The 19682-nt window shown below is 38.6% G+C and overlaps 1 protein-coding gene across 7 annotated transcripts in view; it reads right to left on the reverse strand.

Annotated features, from left to right (window-relative positions):
* Positions 1-8100, reverse strand: part of LOC141438859 (uncharacterized) — a 188786-nt gene extending 180686 nt beyond the window's left edge. For all 7 annotated transcript variants that reach the window (XR_012452520.1, XR_012452519.1, XM_074102900.1 and 4 more), the window contains exons 1-2: positions 7904-8100; positions 2043-2164 (exon numbers count right to left, since the gene is read on the reverse strand). Coding sequence is in view for 5 of the 7 variants with exons in the window: in XM_074102900.1 (XP_073959001.1) it covers positions 2043-2099 (57 nt within the window). In the remaining 2 variants the exon portion in view is untranslated. The remainder of the gene's footprint in view (positions 1-2042; positions 2165-7903) is intronic.
* Positions 8101-19682: the final 11582 nt, after the last annotated feature.

Consider the following 19682-nt stretch of genomic DNA (forward strand, 5'->3'; position numbering starts at 1 on the left):
AATCAAAAATAACACGGTGTAGAATCTTGAAGAAGTCTTCGTACGAAGTACTCTCCTAAGTTAGTACGTTAACTCTCCTAAGCTACTTAGTACTTGCTTGGAATTTGAAGTAATGAACTTATTACCAAAGTATTTCGAAAAGAAATACTTTGGTAATAAGTTCGGCATGAAATTCGGGCAAAAATGAAATTCGGTCAAGTGAAGATATACCCCACCAGAGATGTGCTGTGCGAGTATGTGTAAATGAAGCGTTTCTATTGGTTAATTAAAAACACATCCCTCACAACACACCCTCGCACATTATTGGTGTAAACGCTGCTTAAGGCTTTAGGCGGTTTTAAATTTACATCTATACAAAAGTCACGCGGCTAAGAAACGCGGCTGTTTAGCCGTAATGCGGCCTGCAGGGCTACTACGAAACTCGAAACTCGAAGTTCGTATCGTACCGTCTCCGCTCTCGTATTAAACAGTAGTGTCAGAGGGACCGCACGACACGAACTTCGACTTTCGAGTTTCGTAGTAGCCCTGCTGGCCGCATTACCGCCGCGTTTCTTAACAGCTTCACACAGCGTGACTTTTGTATACAAGTAAACTTAAAACCGCCAGTGCGGCCGCTTGTATTAGTTTACTTTACTTGATTCACAAAGTCACGCGGTTAAAAACAGCGGCGGTTTAGCCGTAGTGCAGCCTCTGCCTAAAACAAGCGAAGTATAGAAACTAACAACGTTCGGCTTACTTTTCCGCCCCCCACTTCTAAACATATAGGTAAATTCTAGTCTGTCTAGTATATATTAAGACCTAGCAATTTTCGAAGCCGTACAAGCCCTAAACGGCTAAGTCTATCGGGGTGAGACATTTCGGCACACGTATAGTATAAGCCCAGTAGGTGATCTTCAAACAGGTCGCCTACACTGTTGATGGGACTACTCAATGGGACTAGTGGGACAGATGGGTACCGTGCCACCATGACTGTAATCATCCAAACAAGATGGCATCAGCAGTGTAGTACAAGAACAAATGTAGGTAGTTATTATTTCTCAAAATATCTCTAATCCAATTGGGTTTACAAACGGGCCAGCAAAGCGACATGTTATTTGGTTTCAGAAGTCAGATGTTATCTTTTTGTGATTATCGGAGCGTTCACAAAAAGGTTGGTTACTTAGCACTTCGCGCGACCATGCGAGAACATATGTGGTGACATGACTGTAAGTATAACAGTCCGCGTTTGTGCAAACGAGAATTTGGAGCGTTGTTTGAAGATCACCTTCTGAATTTAGACTGTGATACGTACATAATGTATGGCGTTTATAAAACTTTGCTTAGGTCAGGTTATGGCAGGGATTTATGTGTCGGCTCTCGCGGAGCAGAAATATTAATGTTTATCGTGTACCCTTTGAGCTTCTTGAAGAAAAAATGGCGAAGAGGCGTGGGTTCGCTGCAGCTAAACACCTCAGGTTACCAAAGGTAAGACAAATGGGCTTCACAAATGGGCTATTTGTGAAGTTAACGCGACCGAGGTTTGATTTATGGAAGGGTCTCTTCTATCAGGCGATACAGTTTCTGTCAAATAACGAAGTTTTGCCGTAAGTATGCCAATTGCTTACATTGGTGTATTTAGAGAAGGACGCAGCACGAAATAACAAGAGACTAAGTGTCTTCAGCTTCAGATTTTGATAGTTCAATAAAGATCTTATTGAATTATGACATCATTATCTTGGTAAATTTAGAGCTTAGTGACATCAGTCACGACGATGACAGTAACAATAAACGGTGACACTAATGATACTGACACTGATTATAACGATACTGTCAATAGTGACATTGAAAATAGTAATTCTGACAATAGTGATGCTGAAAATAGCGACATTGACGATAGTGATATTGATAATAATAACGCTGATGATAATGACCCTGACAAAAACGACGCTGACTGTAGTAACTTTGACAATAGTGACGCTGACGATAGTGACACTGAAAACAACGACACCGATGGCCATGGCACTGATGGTAATAATCCTGTTGATGCTGATGCTGAAGCCTACCTTATCGACGGGCATGGACGGACACGCACGGCACAGGTTCCAGAATGAGCCGATCATCTGGCGGCAGCCTCGCGGGCGGTCGGCGGCTCAGGTCAGGGAGATGGGGCTGGGCGCATGTGCCGCTGTTGGAAGGAGAAAGAGAGATTAGTCATAAATCTAAAGCTGACAATGTATCATAAAAATACTCTAGAATATTTGAGAATGTACAATTTCAATCTGCATTAATTACATCACCATAACTCATCACAGAACTTTGATTTACGCCCAACCGAAGTTTAGCTCAACGTAAAAAAAACGCGATGTAGTTAACACTAGGACAGCATTCCCGAAGCAATACAATTTAGGTTATCTTTTAAAACAAGACAACAACAAGTTTAAGCCTATCAATACCCCTCATATTGCCAGTGTTGGCGGTGATTATGATTGGGGACCTGAATGCTCATTGGCCCCCTCTAATAAAAAAAATGTCTTGGTAATTTCGGCGAATTGTTGCTGGTATTTGAAATAATAATGCAGGCATATCATGCCGAAATTCAGCTTGCGACATATCATCGGCATAAAGTGTTTGGATAACAAGTGTTGAATAGGAAAATTGGTCAAAGTTATTCTACACCTTTACGTATAAACCAGCAGGTCAACGGCACTGCGTACCTTATGACTGAATTTTCATAGTTAATTTCGGTTAGCAATAACCATGATCAAAACATAACACGAGCCGCCATCGCTGAAAACGGCGTGGACGACGATGATGATGATAAAATATTGATCAATGATGTTGACAACAGTTTTAGTGTAGCAATAAAGTACTGTAGTCCTGTACCATTGTTGACGAAGCTTGTTGCGGAATATGATTCGTATTTATTGATGTTTATGAATAAAAAAGTGTCTTAATATTAAAAAAAAAACAGTAAAATACTGTTCTAACTGAAACTAAAGATACAACTTAAAATAAAAGACTTAAAATGCACCGCCATTACAGATAGCAGTCCAAAAGTTCCTAACTCGAGATTAAAGAAAATAGTTAAAGCTTTTCTAAATTGAATCCAGACTTTACCGAGCAAGTTACAACTATTTTCTGTGTTCACATAGGGTGGGTCGCAATAAAAGTAAAGTAAAGAGTGAACGTAGCTCATTCTGGGAAAGAGGCCAAATTACCAATGCGGTGAGGCAACCCCTTTTTGAGGAAACACGCTTTCTACAGTCCCGAAAAATTGCCAAACTTAAGTGGCCATGGCCGGGGCACATTGCTCGAAGCTTTCGACTTCCTATGTAATATGCCCTGGTAGTACCAATTGTCACTTGCATAAATATCTGCCACAGCGGATCGTGCAACATTATGCAGATACGTCCACCGACCCTAGAAATAGAGTCGTATCAGATATTTATGCATTCTTATTTGTGTCAGATATTGGCGCTGGTGACTGTATATCTTCTAACTTTAAGCGTAATAATGGTACAAATCTTCTTCTCACTTCTTTCATTCTTATTTATGAACAAAACACTATCAACTATAGTAAAAACTTCTTTGATAAAGGAAAAGTTGAACATAAATTCTTCTTATTTAGCATCAGACGGTAAACTTTAAATTTTCACTACATTTTCACCATCCATGATAAATATGACTGTATTAGTAATGTAATGTAATGTAATCCATACTATACTATACTATACTATTTATTTACTATTAATATTATAAATGCGAAAGTGTGCGTGTTTGTGTGTTTGAATGTTTGTCCGTCTTTACGTCGAAACGGAGCGACGGATCGACGTGATTTTTGGCATAGAGATAGTTTATGGGCCAGAGAGTGACATAGGCTACTTTTTATCCCAGGAAAATGCACAGTTCCTGAGGGAACAGCGCCCGATAACCGAATTCCACGCGGGCGAAGCCGCGGGCAAAAGCTAGTAATCTAATAATCCTCCTCCTGGCCGATTCCGGCCACGGCGACTGCTTCACTGTGATTTCAATGTATTTAATTATTATGCAATGGTGCTTGATATTTAATACATTACATCTTAAATATTCTTTATCAGCTATTTTGTCTGACTCTACTTTTAATATTTTTAGTTTAGAAAAAGTATGTTATTCGAGTTTTTGAATTACGCCCAATTGTGTTGCCACAAGGCAAAAGTTCTGTAACATTTACGACAGCAACAGGCAACACAGAAAACTGAGCAACTGCGTACTAATATAAAATTCCAAAACACAATACCTCGTTGCTTGTTTGACGCTTGGGCGAAAGTTGAAAAGGTACACGGGGCCCAATGTTAGCAGAACTGTTGGTGTTCGTTTTTTATTTACTACTAGCCTTTGCCGCGGCTTTGCTTGCGTAAACCATTGGTCTAGCAGTTGAATGGGAATCGGTTGAATGGATTCCGAGATTTCGCAAAAATTCTGGGTGTTAAGATACAGAGAAACCCCGAGCATAGCTCTCTCAGTAGCTCGCTGACTAACTCTGAGCAGTGAAGCACCACGTCTCGGATCCATTATGTCATCACTGGCAACAAACAATTTCAAAAGTTTATTTAGGCTGCGTTCACACGATGTGCGAGGATGTGTTGCGAAGAAAGTGTTTTTTCATGAACCAATATTGGCTCTGTGCACGACCTCAGCGCCACCTAGCGTCCGCAACTTTTTTGGCTCTGATGCTCTGACGTTTTGAAATTTTATCGCGACATTGTGCCAAAAATCAAACCTATAACGTATTAATTTATAAGTAAAAAAATACTGTGATACCGTGATTTGGGTGGACAAAAGGTTGTGAATTCATTTTTGTTTGGTTTTAAAACTGGTAAGTAAAATTTATTCAAAAAGTGTGTTTTATTTTCGTTTTGTCAGGGTTTGTTTACTTCATGTTTACTAATACTTTTACTGTAAAAACGAAAAGATAAAGCTATCTTATTGGTTTCTTTGAATAATAGTAAAATTATATAATTATTCTTATATCGCTAGTAATAAATTAAATATCGTTTTCAGATCAAAATAAGCATCATTTTGAAGACTGGTTTTGTGAGTATCACTCAATATAAAATTTCAACCACAAACCGTTTCATAAGGAAAATTGTTGCTGGACATGTCCGAGATGTAGAGGAATTAAGAACAAAACAGGAACATATTCTTAGGGTATATTTTGACTAAGGATGGTATTCAAGGTCTGATGATGGAGCAATCAGGGGCCACTAGAACTCCCAGACAGAACGACGTAACCTAGCCATGTTTGGGCTTGTTAGAATATTCTTAGGGTCTTTTTTGACTAAGGATGGTATTCAAGGTCTGATGATGGAGCATTCAGGCGGGTATTGGGTCTCCAAGTCAGAATGAAGTAACCTAGACGTATTTGGACTTGTCTGAATAGCCTTATGGTGTATTTTGACTAAGGATGCTATTCAAGGTCTGATGATGGAGCAGTTAGGCGGGTATTGGGTCTCCAAGATAGAACGACGTAACCTGGACGTGTTTGGGCTTGTTAGAATAGTCTTATGGTGTATTTTGACTATGGATGCTATTCAGGTCTGATGATGGAGCACTCAGGCGGGTATTGGATCTCCAAGACAGAACGACGTAACCTAGCCGTGTTTGGGCTTGTTAGAATATTCTTAGGGTCTATTTTGACTAAGGATGGTATTCAAGGTCTGATGATGGAGCAGTCAGGAGGACGCAGGACTCCAAGGCAGAAAGACGAAATATAACCGTGTTTGGGCTTGTTAGAATAGTCTTAGGGTCTATTTTGACTAAGGATGGTATTCAAGGTCTGGTGATGGAGCAGTCAGGAGGGCACTGGAACTCGAAGTCAGAACGACGTAACCTGGACGTTTTAGGGCATGTTAGAATAGTCTTAAGGTGTAGGTATTTTGACTGAGGGTGGTACATATTCAAGGTCAGATGAAGGAGCAGTCAGGCGGTTAATGGAACTCAAAGACAGAACGACGTAACCTTGTTGTGTTAGGGCGTGTTAGATTAGTCTTAGAGTGTATTTGGACTGAGGATGGCATAAATAGTGCTACCAGAGTTGAGGTCACGCACGCAAGAATTAAATGTAATGACAGCGAGATTTTGACATTTACTAATTCATTTAATTCTTCTCCTTTTATTTAATTTTATTTAATCAGTTCTTTGTGTTTGTGCTGTATGTGTAATCATTAGGGCCCGAAATTTTGCGTGTGGCTATTGACAGATTGAAGGGAGAGAGCACCGCTTTTTGTCGCTGTTATCGACAAATCGATAGTTTTTTTTAAATCTGTTTTTATTAAATAAAACCTTAAACTTTCCGATGATAAGTACTTTTTTCAGCGGTCAATGATGAAAAAAGTTCACGGAAAGTTTGTTATTAGAACTCTGGGACAGAGCAACGTAACCTGACGTGTTTGGCCTTGTTAGAATAGTCTTAGGGTATATTTTGACCGAAGATAATTTCCATGGTCTGAGTAGCGTCCTACTGCTCATATGATGATGATGAAAGCTATCTTCAAAACCAGCCAAGTGCGAGTTGAGTAAGCAAACGAAGGGTTCCGGACAAGTATACAGTAAGTAAACATTTTCAATAGTCAACCCGTAAAGTAAGTGAAGTGTGAGTTATGATTATGAATGTCATAGGATATAAGACACTTCGTAGTTAAAAAACCTTTGCCATATTTGTCATTAGTGACGTCTTATACAATAGATAAGCCGGTGGATAAGGAATGTTACAGCATTACACCACTGCACTCACCTTAGCATTTAACTTTATTTTATTTTTATTCGCTGTTATAAGGGCCGTAGTTGTTGTCATAATATGGTTCAAAAGCAGCTTTGGGATAGACGGATGAACTAACAGCAAATTAAGTTACCTAGTGTAATTCTGGTCCCTAAGATAGTTTAGTTTAGTTTATTTATTCATTCAATACATCATTACATTATAATTTACATAAATGTCAGTTATAAGAATTTGTATTGAAATCGTCAAAGGTAAGATTAGTAATAATTATAAAAAATAAAATTATAAGCATGTCATGATGTGAATGAAAACAATTAAAATTAGACTGGTTCTCCTCAAGGGATCGTCAGACTGAAAACACATTGAAATTTATATAAAGAATAATGGCGAAAATGTCAAGGATATGTAAAGATTAATACATTAAAAGGATAAAAAGACTAAGAAGGATTAAAATGATAGATAGTAAAAGGTCTGTTAAAAAAACATAAAACTTCCATTAAAACCGTGTCATACCTATTAGTACTTAACTATGCCCACAGGCGCATTAGGTTAATACATAGGTTCTTCACCCATGGGGTATTAGAAGGACGTCTGACGTCATGCAGTTTATGGTGTTAGTAACGATCTATGACGTCACACCATGCGACATCTTAGATTTTTCTTAGAAGGATCTCAGTTTCCTGCCATTAACAACGGGCTGGTGACAGTTTAAAAATAGAATGTTAAAATAAATATTCGTTTCTTTTCTGGCCAGTGTTAGTGTTGTTTTTAATTATTAAATTTAAAAACAGTGTTGACATAATCCATACCTAATTACTTACTTTTAAAAAAGTATGTGATTTTTTTTTACCCGGAAAATGGTAAGTTTACTCATATATGCTTACAGGATGAAAAGAGTGAAATATGAAAGGAATTAGAAGAAAATGTACAATGACACCGCAAAATGATGGCTCAGGCGTATTTTGCTTTAGTTTTTGACGTTTAATCAGCGGCTGATAAATCAGCTGTTCCTAATTGAATGCGGCAAACCAGCGAAAATACTCGCTTAACTGTATTTTTCCAAATAATCTCCTTGCAAAATGAGGGATAGTATTAGGTATACGAATAGTTGTCACTTAGAATTGAATAAAATGGTGCCTTGAAATAAAAAAAAGACATTCAACTTACGAAACAGAATTCCCAGCACTATGTTTGCACACTTTTGAACCGTTAATCGACCGTGTTCCTTTTTTAAAAGAATTACGCGTTCCGATTTCAAATTTGGTAAAGGAACAATGTTATTTCGTGACGCGACGCGCGGCGGAGATGTGTTTTTCGCGCTGGCACCGGCGTCGAGAGCACTGCCGCAAACTCGAAGGAAAATCAATATCACCCCCGAGCCCGGACCGCATGCGGAACTCCCTTCAAAATTGAACACTACTCACCCACTTCCGTATTATGTAACTAGGATAAAGCGGGACGGCTATACATCCGTCCGTCCGTACGTAACAACCCTCGTGAACGCGCCAATAACGCGCCCCAAGATGGCGGAATGACATTTGACATTTCGGCGCGAAAAATGACGTTTAGAGGCGATAATGGTGACGGGATCGTATCATTGATTTTATTTAGGGTTTATTGGTATCGTTAAAATTGCGGGCGATTGGATTAAATTGGTTATTGCGTTGCCTTATTTTGCTTTTTTCGGAGGTTGACAACCCGAAATCGGGGCAGTTCGTTTAGCACCGGTTCTACTGTTGGGCAGGACCACGCCGATTTTGCTATTTTTTAGTTAATATAGTTAATTTTTCCACTTCTGCTTATTTTAATTACAAGCTTTTATTTAATTTGTAATGTTTGTAATATACTTATGCGTTGAGTGCTCATGTTCTTTGTTTTAATAGATTTAAGTCAAAATTTTGCATGCCTACTGTTAGAGGGCAGCTAGCACTATTGACACTTTTATAAGTTAATACCTTATAAGAAATTCCAACATCGCATTTATCCACATAGTGCTAAAGCAAATAAATATTTCATTTATTTTTGATTTATTTGCAAACTTTTTTAGTTAACGACCACTTTAGTGATCGGATTTGATGTGCAGGTACCTAGTTTTTGGATGATGATTCAAGTACTGTCAACAAAAAAATCAGTCAGCAAAAAAGTAGTGATATATACTTTTAAACAAAGATTTTAAATATTTTAGTACCTACTTAAAAACTTCTAAAACAGTTTGACGTTTGACGTGATGTTACTCGTGATTGGTTGAATAACTAAATGAGCCAATCGCAAGCAAACATCAAACGGAGCTCACGATACTAACGCCATCTAGCGATATTTCGCCTCTGTGAAAACCCTCATTGGTTTGTGTGCGCCGGGACCAAATTGTACCTACTTTTTATTACTTCTCTGGTTTCTCCTGCCTCATTGTCGTATTTTATCTTTGCTTATGTTATGTACCTATGATGTCCCGCATTGCAGCGGTGCTGCGATTTGTTTGCTGCACTGCTAAATTTAGGTCGGTTCAAAAAGTTAGCGTCATTCGTCGCCATTGGTTTGCTTTTGATTATCATAGTACATTACTGCAGAGGCCATGAAGTAAGGGATTGATGGACGAGTTCGAGGTAGACCATCCATCCATCCATCCATCCATTGCATCGCATCGCATCGCAGTATCGCAAATGCTTACAGAGTAGTGGTGGTTGGCTGTTCGTAATTTTTCCTTTGCCAGTTTAATGTTAGTAAGCAAATTTAAAAAGTTAGAGCAGCGGACAATAATGGATTTTCATACATACTTTATGGCCTAGGCCAAGAAGTTATGTAGGGAGGTGGTAGGGAGCCATAAATGAGAAACTTCATGTCTCCATTTCGTGACATTAATGCATACATTTCCGAGCATGTTTTAGAAATAACATATAAAAGTACTGTAATGTTTAGTTTGTTTTTGTATTTCGAAGTTTGGTTAATAATTCCAACATCTGCAGGTAAGCAATTTTTATTACGGAGCAAAACGCACCTTTAAAATTAAATTAATTAATTCAACCATATTGTATATTATTTAATTATTAAAGGTGCGAAAATATAACTAGATTTTATGATAAGTGCTTATTCAAAAGGAACTTTAAGAAAAAAAAATAGCATTAAAAAAATCAGTTACCTAAATACCTATGACACGCTTGCCAAAAGACATCTAAGATTTTTTGAGTAATTAAAAAGATTATTCGTGTTCAGGATTCGAGCTCGGTGGTCTAGTGGTGGGAGTCCTCTGTCACTTAAAGCCACAAGAGGCACGCGTTCGATGCCCGTCAACAGGCAATCAGAAAATATTTTAAATTCTTTTATAATTATTTAAACACTGCATCCTGCTCAGTATGTAGCTGTACATTTACAGTAGGTACCGTAAAGCATTTTTTACGGTCGTCGACAGTATACATATTATTTATTTAAACTCAATTCCGGTGCCTCTACGATTGAAATTAGGGACATACACATGTAGATACAAAAACACAAAGAAACAAAGATTACGTCTTCCTAAATAAAGTTATACGATTAGGTAAGTATTAAGTTAGTATTGGGAATAAAGATCAAGGTTGAAAAATAAGAAGAAAAAAATAGTCAGATTTTTTTTAAATATCGATTTTTGAATGGCGATGTTCCGTTACGTATCAAGTTCGCTAAAGATCGAAAAGTACACAAGGTGCAATAATTTGTCACTTGTGAATATCTAACCCAGATTATTATCTTTTGACTTGAAATACCTAATCAAATAATAATTACGAAGTAGCTTCAGATAAAAACTTTTACGATCCATTTTGCCAATTGCCGCAGTCCAGTATTATGGTAATTTAAAAAATTCTTCTGAGGGGACTGTTACCGACATCTAGCGACAAAAGAGAGAAACTGTTAGCTGTATGTGAGCGCTTTCTCTGAGCCAGAAAGCGACGTATTGACACATCTTAGTTTGTTGGTGATATCGGAGATGGCGCTGTTCCTGAAAAAAGAGTAAAGCTTTGAAGTATTTTGAGAATACTTTTTGTTAGTCAAACAGTGCTAAGATCTTGGTGGAACTGTAAAATTTCTTTTCATCCCAGCCTTACGTCCCACTGCTGGGCAGACGCCTTCTCTCAGACATTAGGCCATCACGGCTCAATTTTCAACTCTACTAATATTTTAAATTCAATACGATTTCTCACCAGTTTCAAATTGAATTTTCGAGTGTCGTGATTTCAAAAATTACTCGTTTGGTCACGTGAACGCCATCAATAACAGCTGTGACGTCACCTTGACCGCATCATAAATCCCCTCGTAAATAAACTGATGCAAGGAAATGAGGTTGTGATAAAATAACAGGACGTATTGTCTACTAAGGTTTCGTTTCCACCAGCGATGTGCGAGCATGAGTTGCGATGTGTTTTTCATGAACCAATAGAAACGCTTCATTTATCTATCCTCGCTCCGCTTAGCTTATGGGTCGTGATAGGTGTCGGGAACGAATAAGATGGTTATTCTTCAAAGGCGTATACTCGTTGAACAGTAAACCAATAGTACATATTCATCATATCACATAGGAAGACGTCCACTGCTACATAGAACGCCAATGAATTGCTTAAGGTAGATTCTTCAAAGGCGTATACTCGTTGAACAGTAAACCAACGGCATACAGTATTGTAATAGTAATAAAGGCACTGAATTAATTTTATACAAGAGAGCAAATCTAACGAGTCGTAGCTTGAAAGTCTTCCGAGTGCATAGACAATTTTCTCTCCATAGAGTTGCCATGCAATATGTGACTTGGATTCGTGGCGTTTTCGCCACAAGCTGTTTCCACTAAATCGTGGTGTGCAACGACAGTTAAAAAAAAAACAGCCAAGAGCGTGTCGGACACGCCCAAAATAGGGTTCCGTAGCCATTACGAAAAAAAATAGTAATAATTTTTCTAAGGATTTCGTATTTTATACGCAATCTTCCAAGTTTAGGTTAATTTTATTCCTTAGGCTGCTATTTACTTTTAAACTACTAATAATTTTCAAGCAAACTTTATAGTTTTTTTTTGTAAGTTTGATATACTTACTATCATCCTGAATTTAAAAAAAAAATCCATCCACAGGTTTAGATTATGAGAAAAAAAAATCACCCCCACTGTCTATAGGAGGTACCCAAAAAAATGTTTTTAATTTTTTTTGTTGTATCATTTTGTCGGCATAGTTTTCATATATATCCGTGAAAAATTACAGCTTTCTAGCATTGATAGTCCCTGAGCAAAGCCGCGGACGGACAGACAGATAGACAGACGTGGCAAAACTATAAGGGTTCCGTTTTGCCATTTTGGCTACGGAACCCTAAAAAGCGTTTTTATTGTTTCATGACACATTCCTCGCAACACACCCTCGCTCATCTCTAGTGGAGACGCAGCCTTAATCATGACACGTGTATCATCAGGCCTTCTTAGAACGGTACAACTCACCACATGCATCCAACGGTTGCCCACAACTCTCACGATCTCATCAGTTCGACTAGTGGGAGACCAGCTAACGCTTAATCTTCCGGTTCGTCGTCGCCACTCGAGGACTTTTCCACATGAACCATCATCATCATATTAGCCGGAGGACGTCCAGTTTAACGCTAATGTCTGTTTGCCTGTCTTTCTGTCTGTGTTTCATAGCTCTCAAACGAATAGAATAGACCGATTGTGATGCGGCTTTTACGTGAAAGCGAATTTTCTTGCGATTTTTCTTATTTACGTAATTATATTTCCTTAGTCGGTTTAGCCATTTTTGAGATTATTGAACTTTTAAATGACAATATCTGGGGTTTTCAACTTTTTAAAATTTGTTTGTCTGTTTGTGTGTGATGTGTGTTTGTGTGATGCGTGTTTGTGTGATGTGTGTTTGTGTGAAGTGTGTTTGTGTGATGCGTGTTTGTGTGATGTGTGTTTGTATGATGTGTTTGTGTGATGCGTGTTTGTGTGATGTGTGTTCGTGTAATGTGTGTTTGTGTAATGCGTGTTTGAGTGATGTGTGTTTATGTATTGTGTGTTCGTGTGTGTGTGTTTGTGTGTTGTGTGTTTGTGTGATGCGTGTTTGTGTGATGTATTTTTTTAATCGAAGGAACTTTTTTTAACGAGTTGGTTCATAGAAAGAAAGAAGACATTTATTCACTAACACAGAAGACACACAAAATTTACACAAATAAACCAAAAAAAACAACATAAAAACACACATGAAAATAGTTTAAATACATACAGCTAAATTTTATGAAAAACGTTTCAGATGTTTTTGAGTTATTAAACTGTGAATAACAATGTCGGAGGTTTCTGTTTTTTTTTAAGTTGGTTACTTTATTCCCAGCGTAGGTATTTTGTTGGGATTAAATCGTTAGTTCACCGACGTCCCTGTTCATTACTTAGACGATAAAAGGGATGGACAGCGTCTATTAAAATAATTGCAACGGACCGAGCGCCATTATTTGAAGTAATGCCTGCCACACACACTTCCTACCTACCTATCTCCTACCTATAGATAGTGCCGCCAAAGTTGAGGTCATGCATATGTCGGCGGCCGTTCGTTAAATGCCCAGATCACGAAATTCCTAGGCATATCGTGAAATTGCGCCATTTCATGAATTGGCTAAGGGACATCCGCCATATCGTTGAAAACTTACCGTTTAACGATTTGCCTAGTGACGTTTAGGCAGATCGTGAAATTCCTAGGTATATCATGAAATGCCGCCATTTCATGATTTGGCCAGTTTAGGCAGATTATGAAATTCCTAGGCATATCATGAAACGCCGCCATATCGGTTCTGGCACTTCGCCGGCCGCTGCCGCGGCACGCTCCCTTCGCTCGCTCGGCTCGTGCGTTGTGGTCATAATTCGTACTAACCACTCCTCGCTTCGCTCGTCGTGCCTAAATTTTTCTTTTTTTCGACATGTCACGATGTGCCCGGTATAGAGCTAGGAATATCGACGAATGCATTGTTTCTCAGGCACATCGTGATATGTTTGGCCAACGTTTAGGCATATCATGAAATGGCGCCATCTCACGATATGCCTAGGAATTTCGTGATCTGGCGGATTTTACGATCGGCCGCCGACAGATACAAGAACTACCATGTAATGACAGCGGGATTTTGACATTCACTGATTCATTTCACCAATTCTCAATTCAGGTGAGACAGGGGTCATTCACGGTCAGTTTTGTGTAAAAAACAACACCCTAACGGTAGTGGTTGAGATTATTGAAGTCATACTTATTTAGGTAAATACATACGCTCGAAAAACATAACTCTTCTTCAGGCAGTCGGGTCAAAAACCGGCCACGTGCGAATTTTCATACAAATTTGTAGGTATTTGCGAATATCCAGTGTTAGCAGAGCCCCTCTCCTAATAATACGACATGAAGAATTATAATGTTTTTTAGATTTTTCTTATTCATTGTGCTATAAGAATAGAATAGAATAGAAGAAAAGAAGTTGCCTTCATACAACATTTCAAGTTTCTAAGGCTTCCGGAAATACCCTAGGCCTAAACAATCTGTTTGTAAACATCTTTTGTTAATGAATGTGGCGTTAACTTAGAAGTTTGATTTTATTCTCAGCTTCAAGAGAAACTAGAGGCGTATAAATATGGTTTTAATTTAAACTCGATAGCCCAACGCGTTCCCGAGATAAAGGGTTTTGAGATAGACAGACGGACGGATGGACAACAGAGTGATCCTATAAGGGTTCCGTTTTTTCTTTTTGAGGTACGGAACCCTAAAAATAGCGTAGCCACACTCGCTGTTTGTATACGGCCACATCCCATTAATTTTCTCGTTGACATAACATCGGACGAAAACAAAGAGTGAACCGTTCATAATGAACGGGAGAAAGGCACTTATTCCTTTTGTTTTTGGCCTTCTGCTTATGAATTTCTTTTATAAATTAAGAGAAGTATTTTCGTTCCATTCTCCATACAAACGAAGTTCTGGTCTCATTTGAAAACTAGGCAACAGAAATAGATGAAATTTTGTAAGTATGGACTAGACGTAATTATCTATGCCTCTCGTTTTTCAGATTTTGATATAAATGTGTAATATCAGAATTACAGGAGCTCAAAAGTCGACAAAAAAAAGATGTCAACTTTGCACGAGAATTACAGACAATAAACCATTTTTACAAAAACCGTAAAAACCACAGGCACAGAAAATATAATGAATATCTTGATTGTAAAATATCATTGATTTCTGTGCTATACTTTTCGTATAATATGAGGACAACGAAACCCAAAATTCAACCGCCCAAATCTTGAAAAGCCTACAGCTATCTCGGTATAAATTACGGACGTCGTTGCGGAAGGCATGGGGGGACGGCTGCGAGCGCTTATGTCACGAGCGATAAAGACAGCAATATCCCAAACGAATACCTAACGCGGCCGCGCGGCCGGCAGGGAAACTTTGCCTTCGCAGCGTTTCCATTAGAGATGTGCGAGAATGTGTTTTTCATGGACCAATAGAAACGCTTCGCTCAGATTTTTCTAGAGCTTTGCTCTGTGTACCATCCTTTTGAGAGTCACTCTTGACAGTTTACCGTTTTACCAAAGATTAAGAAATTTAACTTAAAAAATCAAAAAACCCGATTTCCTTAAAAACTAAATGGAAGAAAAAGTCTAGTGATCTAGAACTCTGTCAAATAACTAATTTAAAGTTTAACAGTCGGACCCATTACAATTTTTGAGCTGGTCACGACTTGAATGGGTCCCAACTGTTGAACTTTAAAATTTAAGGCTTTAAGGAATCTCTGCTAGTCAACTTATTGCAGTCTGTTTTCGTGATTTCATTAATTCTTCGCAGCTAGTGAAGTATAAAGTATATAGTCACCACCCACGACTATCGATTTGCTTTCACACCTCCGGGATGTTATGATAAACGTGATAACATTCATGAGCTGTAACATACATGGTAGATGTATATTTTGGAACAAATTTACTTGTACGATGTAGGCACGTAGCTAGGTACCTACAAAATATAGCATTATTGTATAGGTATAACTAATTAATGAAATTCTTTATTGACACGGCCTAAAATAAAATAAAAACTACAATTAATCGCTTGGCATTTGTTTAAACAACTGAATGATGATACAGGGTCCTATTTATTTGTCACTAGATTTTACTCGCGGCTTCGCACGAGATCCAGCAGTGATTGATATTTTCCGGGATTTTACAAAATTCCCGTGGGAATTCCCGAAAATTACTTAAGGAAAGAAAGAAAGGAATATTTATTTTGGCTCCATAAGTTCCAACTGAGACTAAGACTAAAACTAGCACTAAAACTAAGTTACTTGGTGACACGACAGGATACTAAAAAGGGTCTCCACTCAGCATGATTATATCATGGACAGGTATATTTGGAAACAATTCCGCTCCGCATTAGCGATCCCTTCAAATAGCGAACCTACTGTGTTAAAAATAAGGTTGTGTTAAATACTTGTGATGTATAGATATCATTTAATAAAATTGAAAATCTGTTTAAAAAATATTCCTCGTTGAGTTTCTTGCCGGATTCTTCTCAACAGAGGTTTTTCCGAACCGGTGGTAGATTTTTTTTGACATTCATAAGTGCTTGTTATAGCCTAAATTGAATAAAAATATTTTGACTTTGACTTTGTCCTTCCCCGGGGCTCAAACTACGTGTATTTTTTTATTTTACTGTATGGCAAACAAGCAAGGAGTTTCCTGATGGTAAGAGATCACCACCGCCCATAAACATCTGCAACACTAGGGGTATTGCAGATGCGTTGCCAACCTAGAGGCCTAAGATGGGATACCTCAAGTGCTAGTTATTTCACCGGCTGTCTTACTCTCAACGTCGAAACACAACAGTGCAAGCACTGCTGCTTCACGGCAGGATTAGCGAGCAAGATGGTGGTAGCAATCCGGGGCGGGCCTTGCACATGGTCCTACCACCTGCAAACACCTGTGTATGTCTGCGGCCGATTGTAAAATCCGCCAGATCACGAAATTCCTAAATTCCGAAATTCCAATGAAATGGCGCCGTTTTATGATATGCCTACAAGTTGGCCACGCATATCACGATGTGCCTGAGAAACAATAGCATAGAATTCAGATCGATTAGAGCAACGCATTCGTCGATATACCTAGCCTTTACACCGGGCACATCGGGATATGTAGAAAAAAAGAAAAAATTAGGTACAACGAGCAAAGCGAGGAGTGATCTGCCTAAACTGGCCAAATCATGAAATGGCGGCGTTTCATGATATGCCTACGAATTTCATGATCTGCCTAAACTTCACTAGGCAAATCGTTAAACGGTGAGTTTTTAACGATATGGCGGATGTCCCTTAGCCAATTCATGAAATGGCGCCATTTCACGATATGCCTAGGAATTTCGTCGACATGTATATCAGATTTCTAAATCGGATTAGTGGTTTAGACGTGAAGAGGTAATAAACAAACAAATAAACCAACAAACAAACAGACTTACAAACTTTTGCATTTATAATATTAGTGTGATGTAGGAAATAGGACTAGACTCCGTCCGTGGCTTTACGTGCTAACGGGAAGTAGCGGTGGCGGTCTAGTGGTTTGACCCATGGCCTCTGAATCTGAGGGGTTTAAATTCAAACTAGCACCTCAGAGTTATTTGAAATTGATGTGCGAAATATTTGAAAACAACTAGCTTTACGGTGAAGGAGAACAACGTTTAAGAACTCTATTTCCTTGAAGCTTAAATTCAATTTCTAATGGCAAAGCCAACTGAAACAAGTGACAGATGATCAGCTGTTCTCCGTGTCATTACAAATTGGAACCTGCTCCAGCGTTTTAAGGTTTGTATTGGAATGACTGTTAGAGGGTAAAGCTAAATCTTGATGCCAAGATGATGTAGTGCGTGTTTCATTGATTAAAATATCTATATCTATTCATAACTTCATGCCTCTTCTCCTCTCTAGACACGCGACGAGAACTTAAATATAAAGATTGCTGAATAGGCTAGATATCTAAAAAATATGTAGTTAGCCTAGGGTTGCCAACTTTTTTTTCAAGAAATTAAGTATATTTAGGTCTGAGAAGAGAAATGAACAGTATTTTAGAAAAATGAACATAATTTTCTTCTTTTTATGTTTTTAAGACCAATTTTTGGGTGCTTCTCACAATTCTCAGCATTCTAGGCGCTTTGGTGTTGTACTGTAAGCCTAAAATGTAAACTGTTATAAATAAATAAATAAATGTACTGGACAAAACGTATCAATTTAGTATCATTTTTAAAAGCCTCATAGACCTTTTCAGAATCAAAATTAAAATAAATAGGTACCTATGGGCAAAATTTTTATTAAATTTACATTGGCAGAATCGTTCTAAAACATCTTTGTGACTCAATACGAGTATGCTGCACTGACTTATTGAAAACAGTATTTTGTATAATTTATTTTAGTTCAACAGTAAAAAAAATATCACGGGACAATTCACACCAATTGACCTAATCCCAAAGTAAGCTTAGCAAAGCTTGTGTTATGGGTACTAAGCAACGGATCAATATAATTATATAGATAAATACATACTTTAATACATATTAAACACCCAAGACCCGAGAACAAACATTCGTATTTTTCATACAAACATCTGCCCCGACACGGGAATCGAACCCGGGACCTCAAGCTTCGTAGTCAGGTTCTCTAACCACTAGGCCATCTGGTCGTAAAAAGTATAATGTAGTGAAAAACAGTATGATACTGTTTTTAACAGTATAGTCAAGTTTAGTTCCCAACTGGCAAGGCAAGGCAACCCTAACTTAGTCCATCAGTTAGATTTCAAAAAGTATCGGAGACGTATAATTTTTTCTTGTGGTGTCGGGTTAGAATTATACCTCTCCATTTCTTCCGTGGATGTGGTAAGAGGTGACAAAGGATATACGAGGTTATGTTAAGGTATACCGTAGGCGACAGGCTAGCAATCTGTCACTATTGTACCGTTTTTGTCAAACTTAAAACCAAAAATTGCTAAAAGTGGCTCCGAAGCTGTAGCGTTTCGTGTACTCTGCCTACCCCATTTGAGAATAAAGGCGTGATGTTTGTGTTTTTGTGCGTATTTTTTCTTTTGCCAAAACAAAAACTTATGGATGGACATATATAGCCGTTTAATTTTCCGTGTGACGTCACACGTACGTACACTTTTTACTAAGGTGTGACCTCGCGAGTCCCCACCCCCGAACTTTGACGTCTACATCTTTGTAATTTAATTTTTTGTTTGATCGATAAATAACAATACGTGTCCACTCATCATAAGCCTTGACATCTTTTACATATGATTTCAGTGGCATCACGAAGACACTTACGCTCGTGACTGAAAAGGCCGATTCGGGCTGGGTTCCCCGGCCGCACACGCGACAAGATGGTCGGCGTAGGTGGTCTGCATCAGACGCTACATGCATTTTCCCTAAGCGTGTGGAACCAGTCATCATCATGCACTGCTTGATCCTTGTGAACAAGGCCCAGCCACTTGCTGCGATCTTCAGCTACCTCTTCCCATTGGTTGCTAGGGATTTTAAATGCAACCATGTCGTCCAAATAGATATGCCATCTCGCTCAAAATAGCCAAACACTAACCAAATTACTTAAATTAATTAATTAGTGGAAGCCGTGGTGGCCTAGTGGTTTGACCTATCGCCTCTCAAGCAGAGGGTCGTGGGTTCAAACCCCGGCTCGCACCTCTGAGTTTTTGGAAATTCATGTGCGGAGTTACATTTGAAATTTACCACGAGCTTTGCGGTGAAGGAAAACATCGTGAGGAAACCTGCACAAACCTGCGAAGCAATTCAATGGTACGTGTGAAGTTCCCAATCCGCACTGGGCCCGCGTGGGAACTATGGCCAAGCCCTTTTGTTCTGAGAGGAGGCCTCTGCCCAGCAGTGGGACGTATATAGGCTGGGATGGAACCAAATTACTAATTACCTCAACTCAACACTTATTAATA

The sequence above is a fragment of the Choristoneura fumiferana genome, chromosome 19 (genome assembly GCF_025370935.1).
Source record: "Choristoneura fumiferana chromosome 19, NRCan_CFum_1, whole genome shotgun sequence".
In the NCBI taxonomy this organism is placed as follows: domain Eukaryota; kingdom Metazoa; phylum Arthropoda; class Insecta; order Lepidoptera; family Tortricidae; genus Choristoneura; species Choristoneura fumiferana.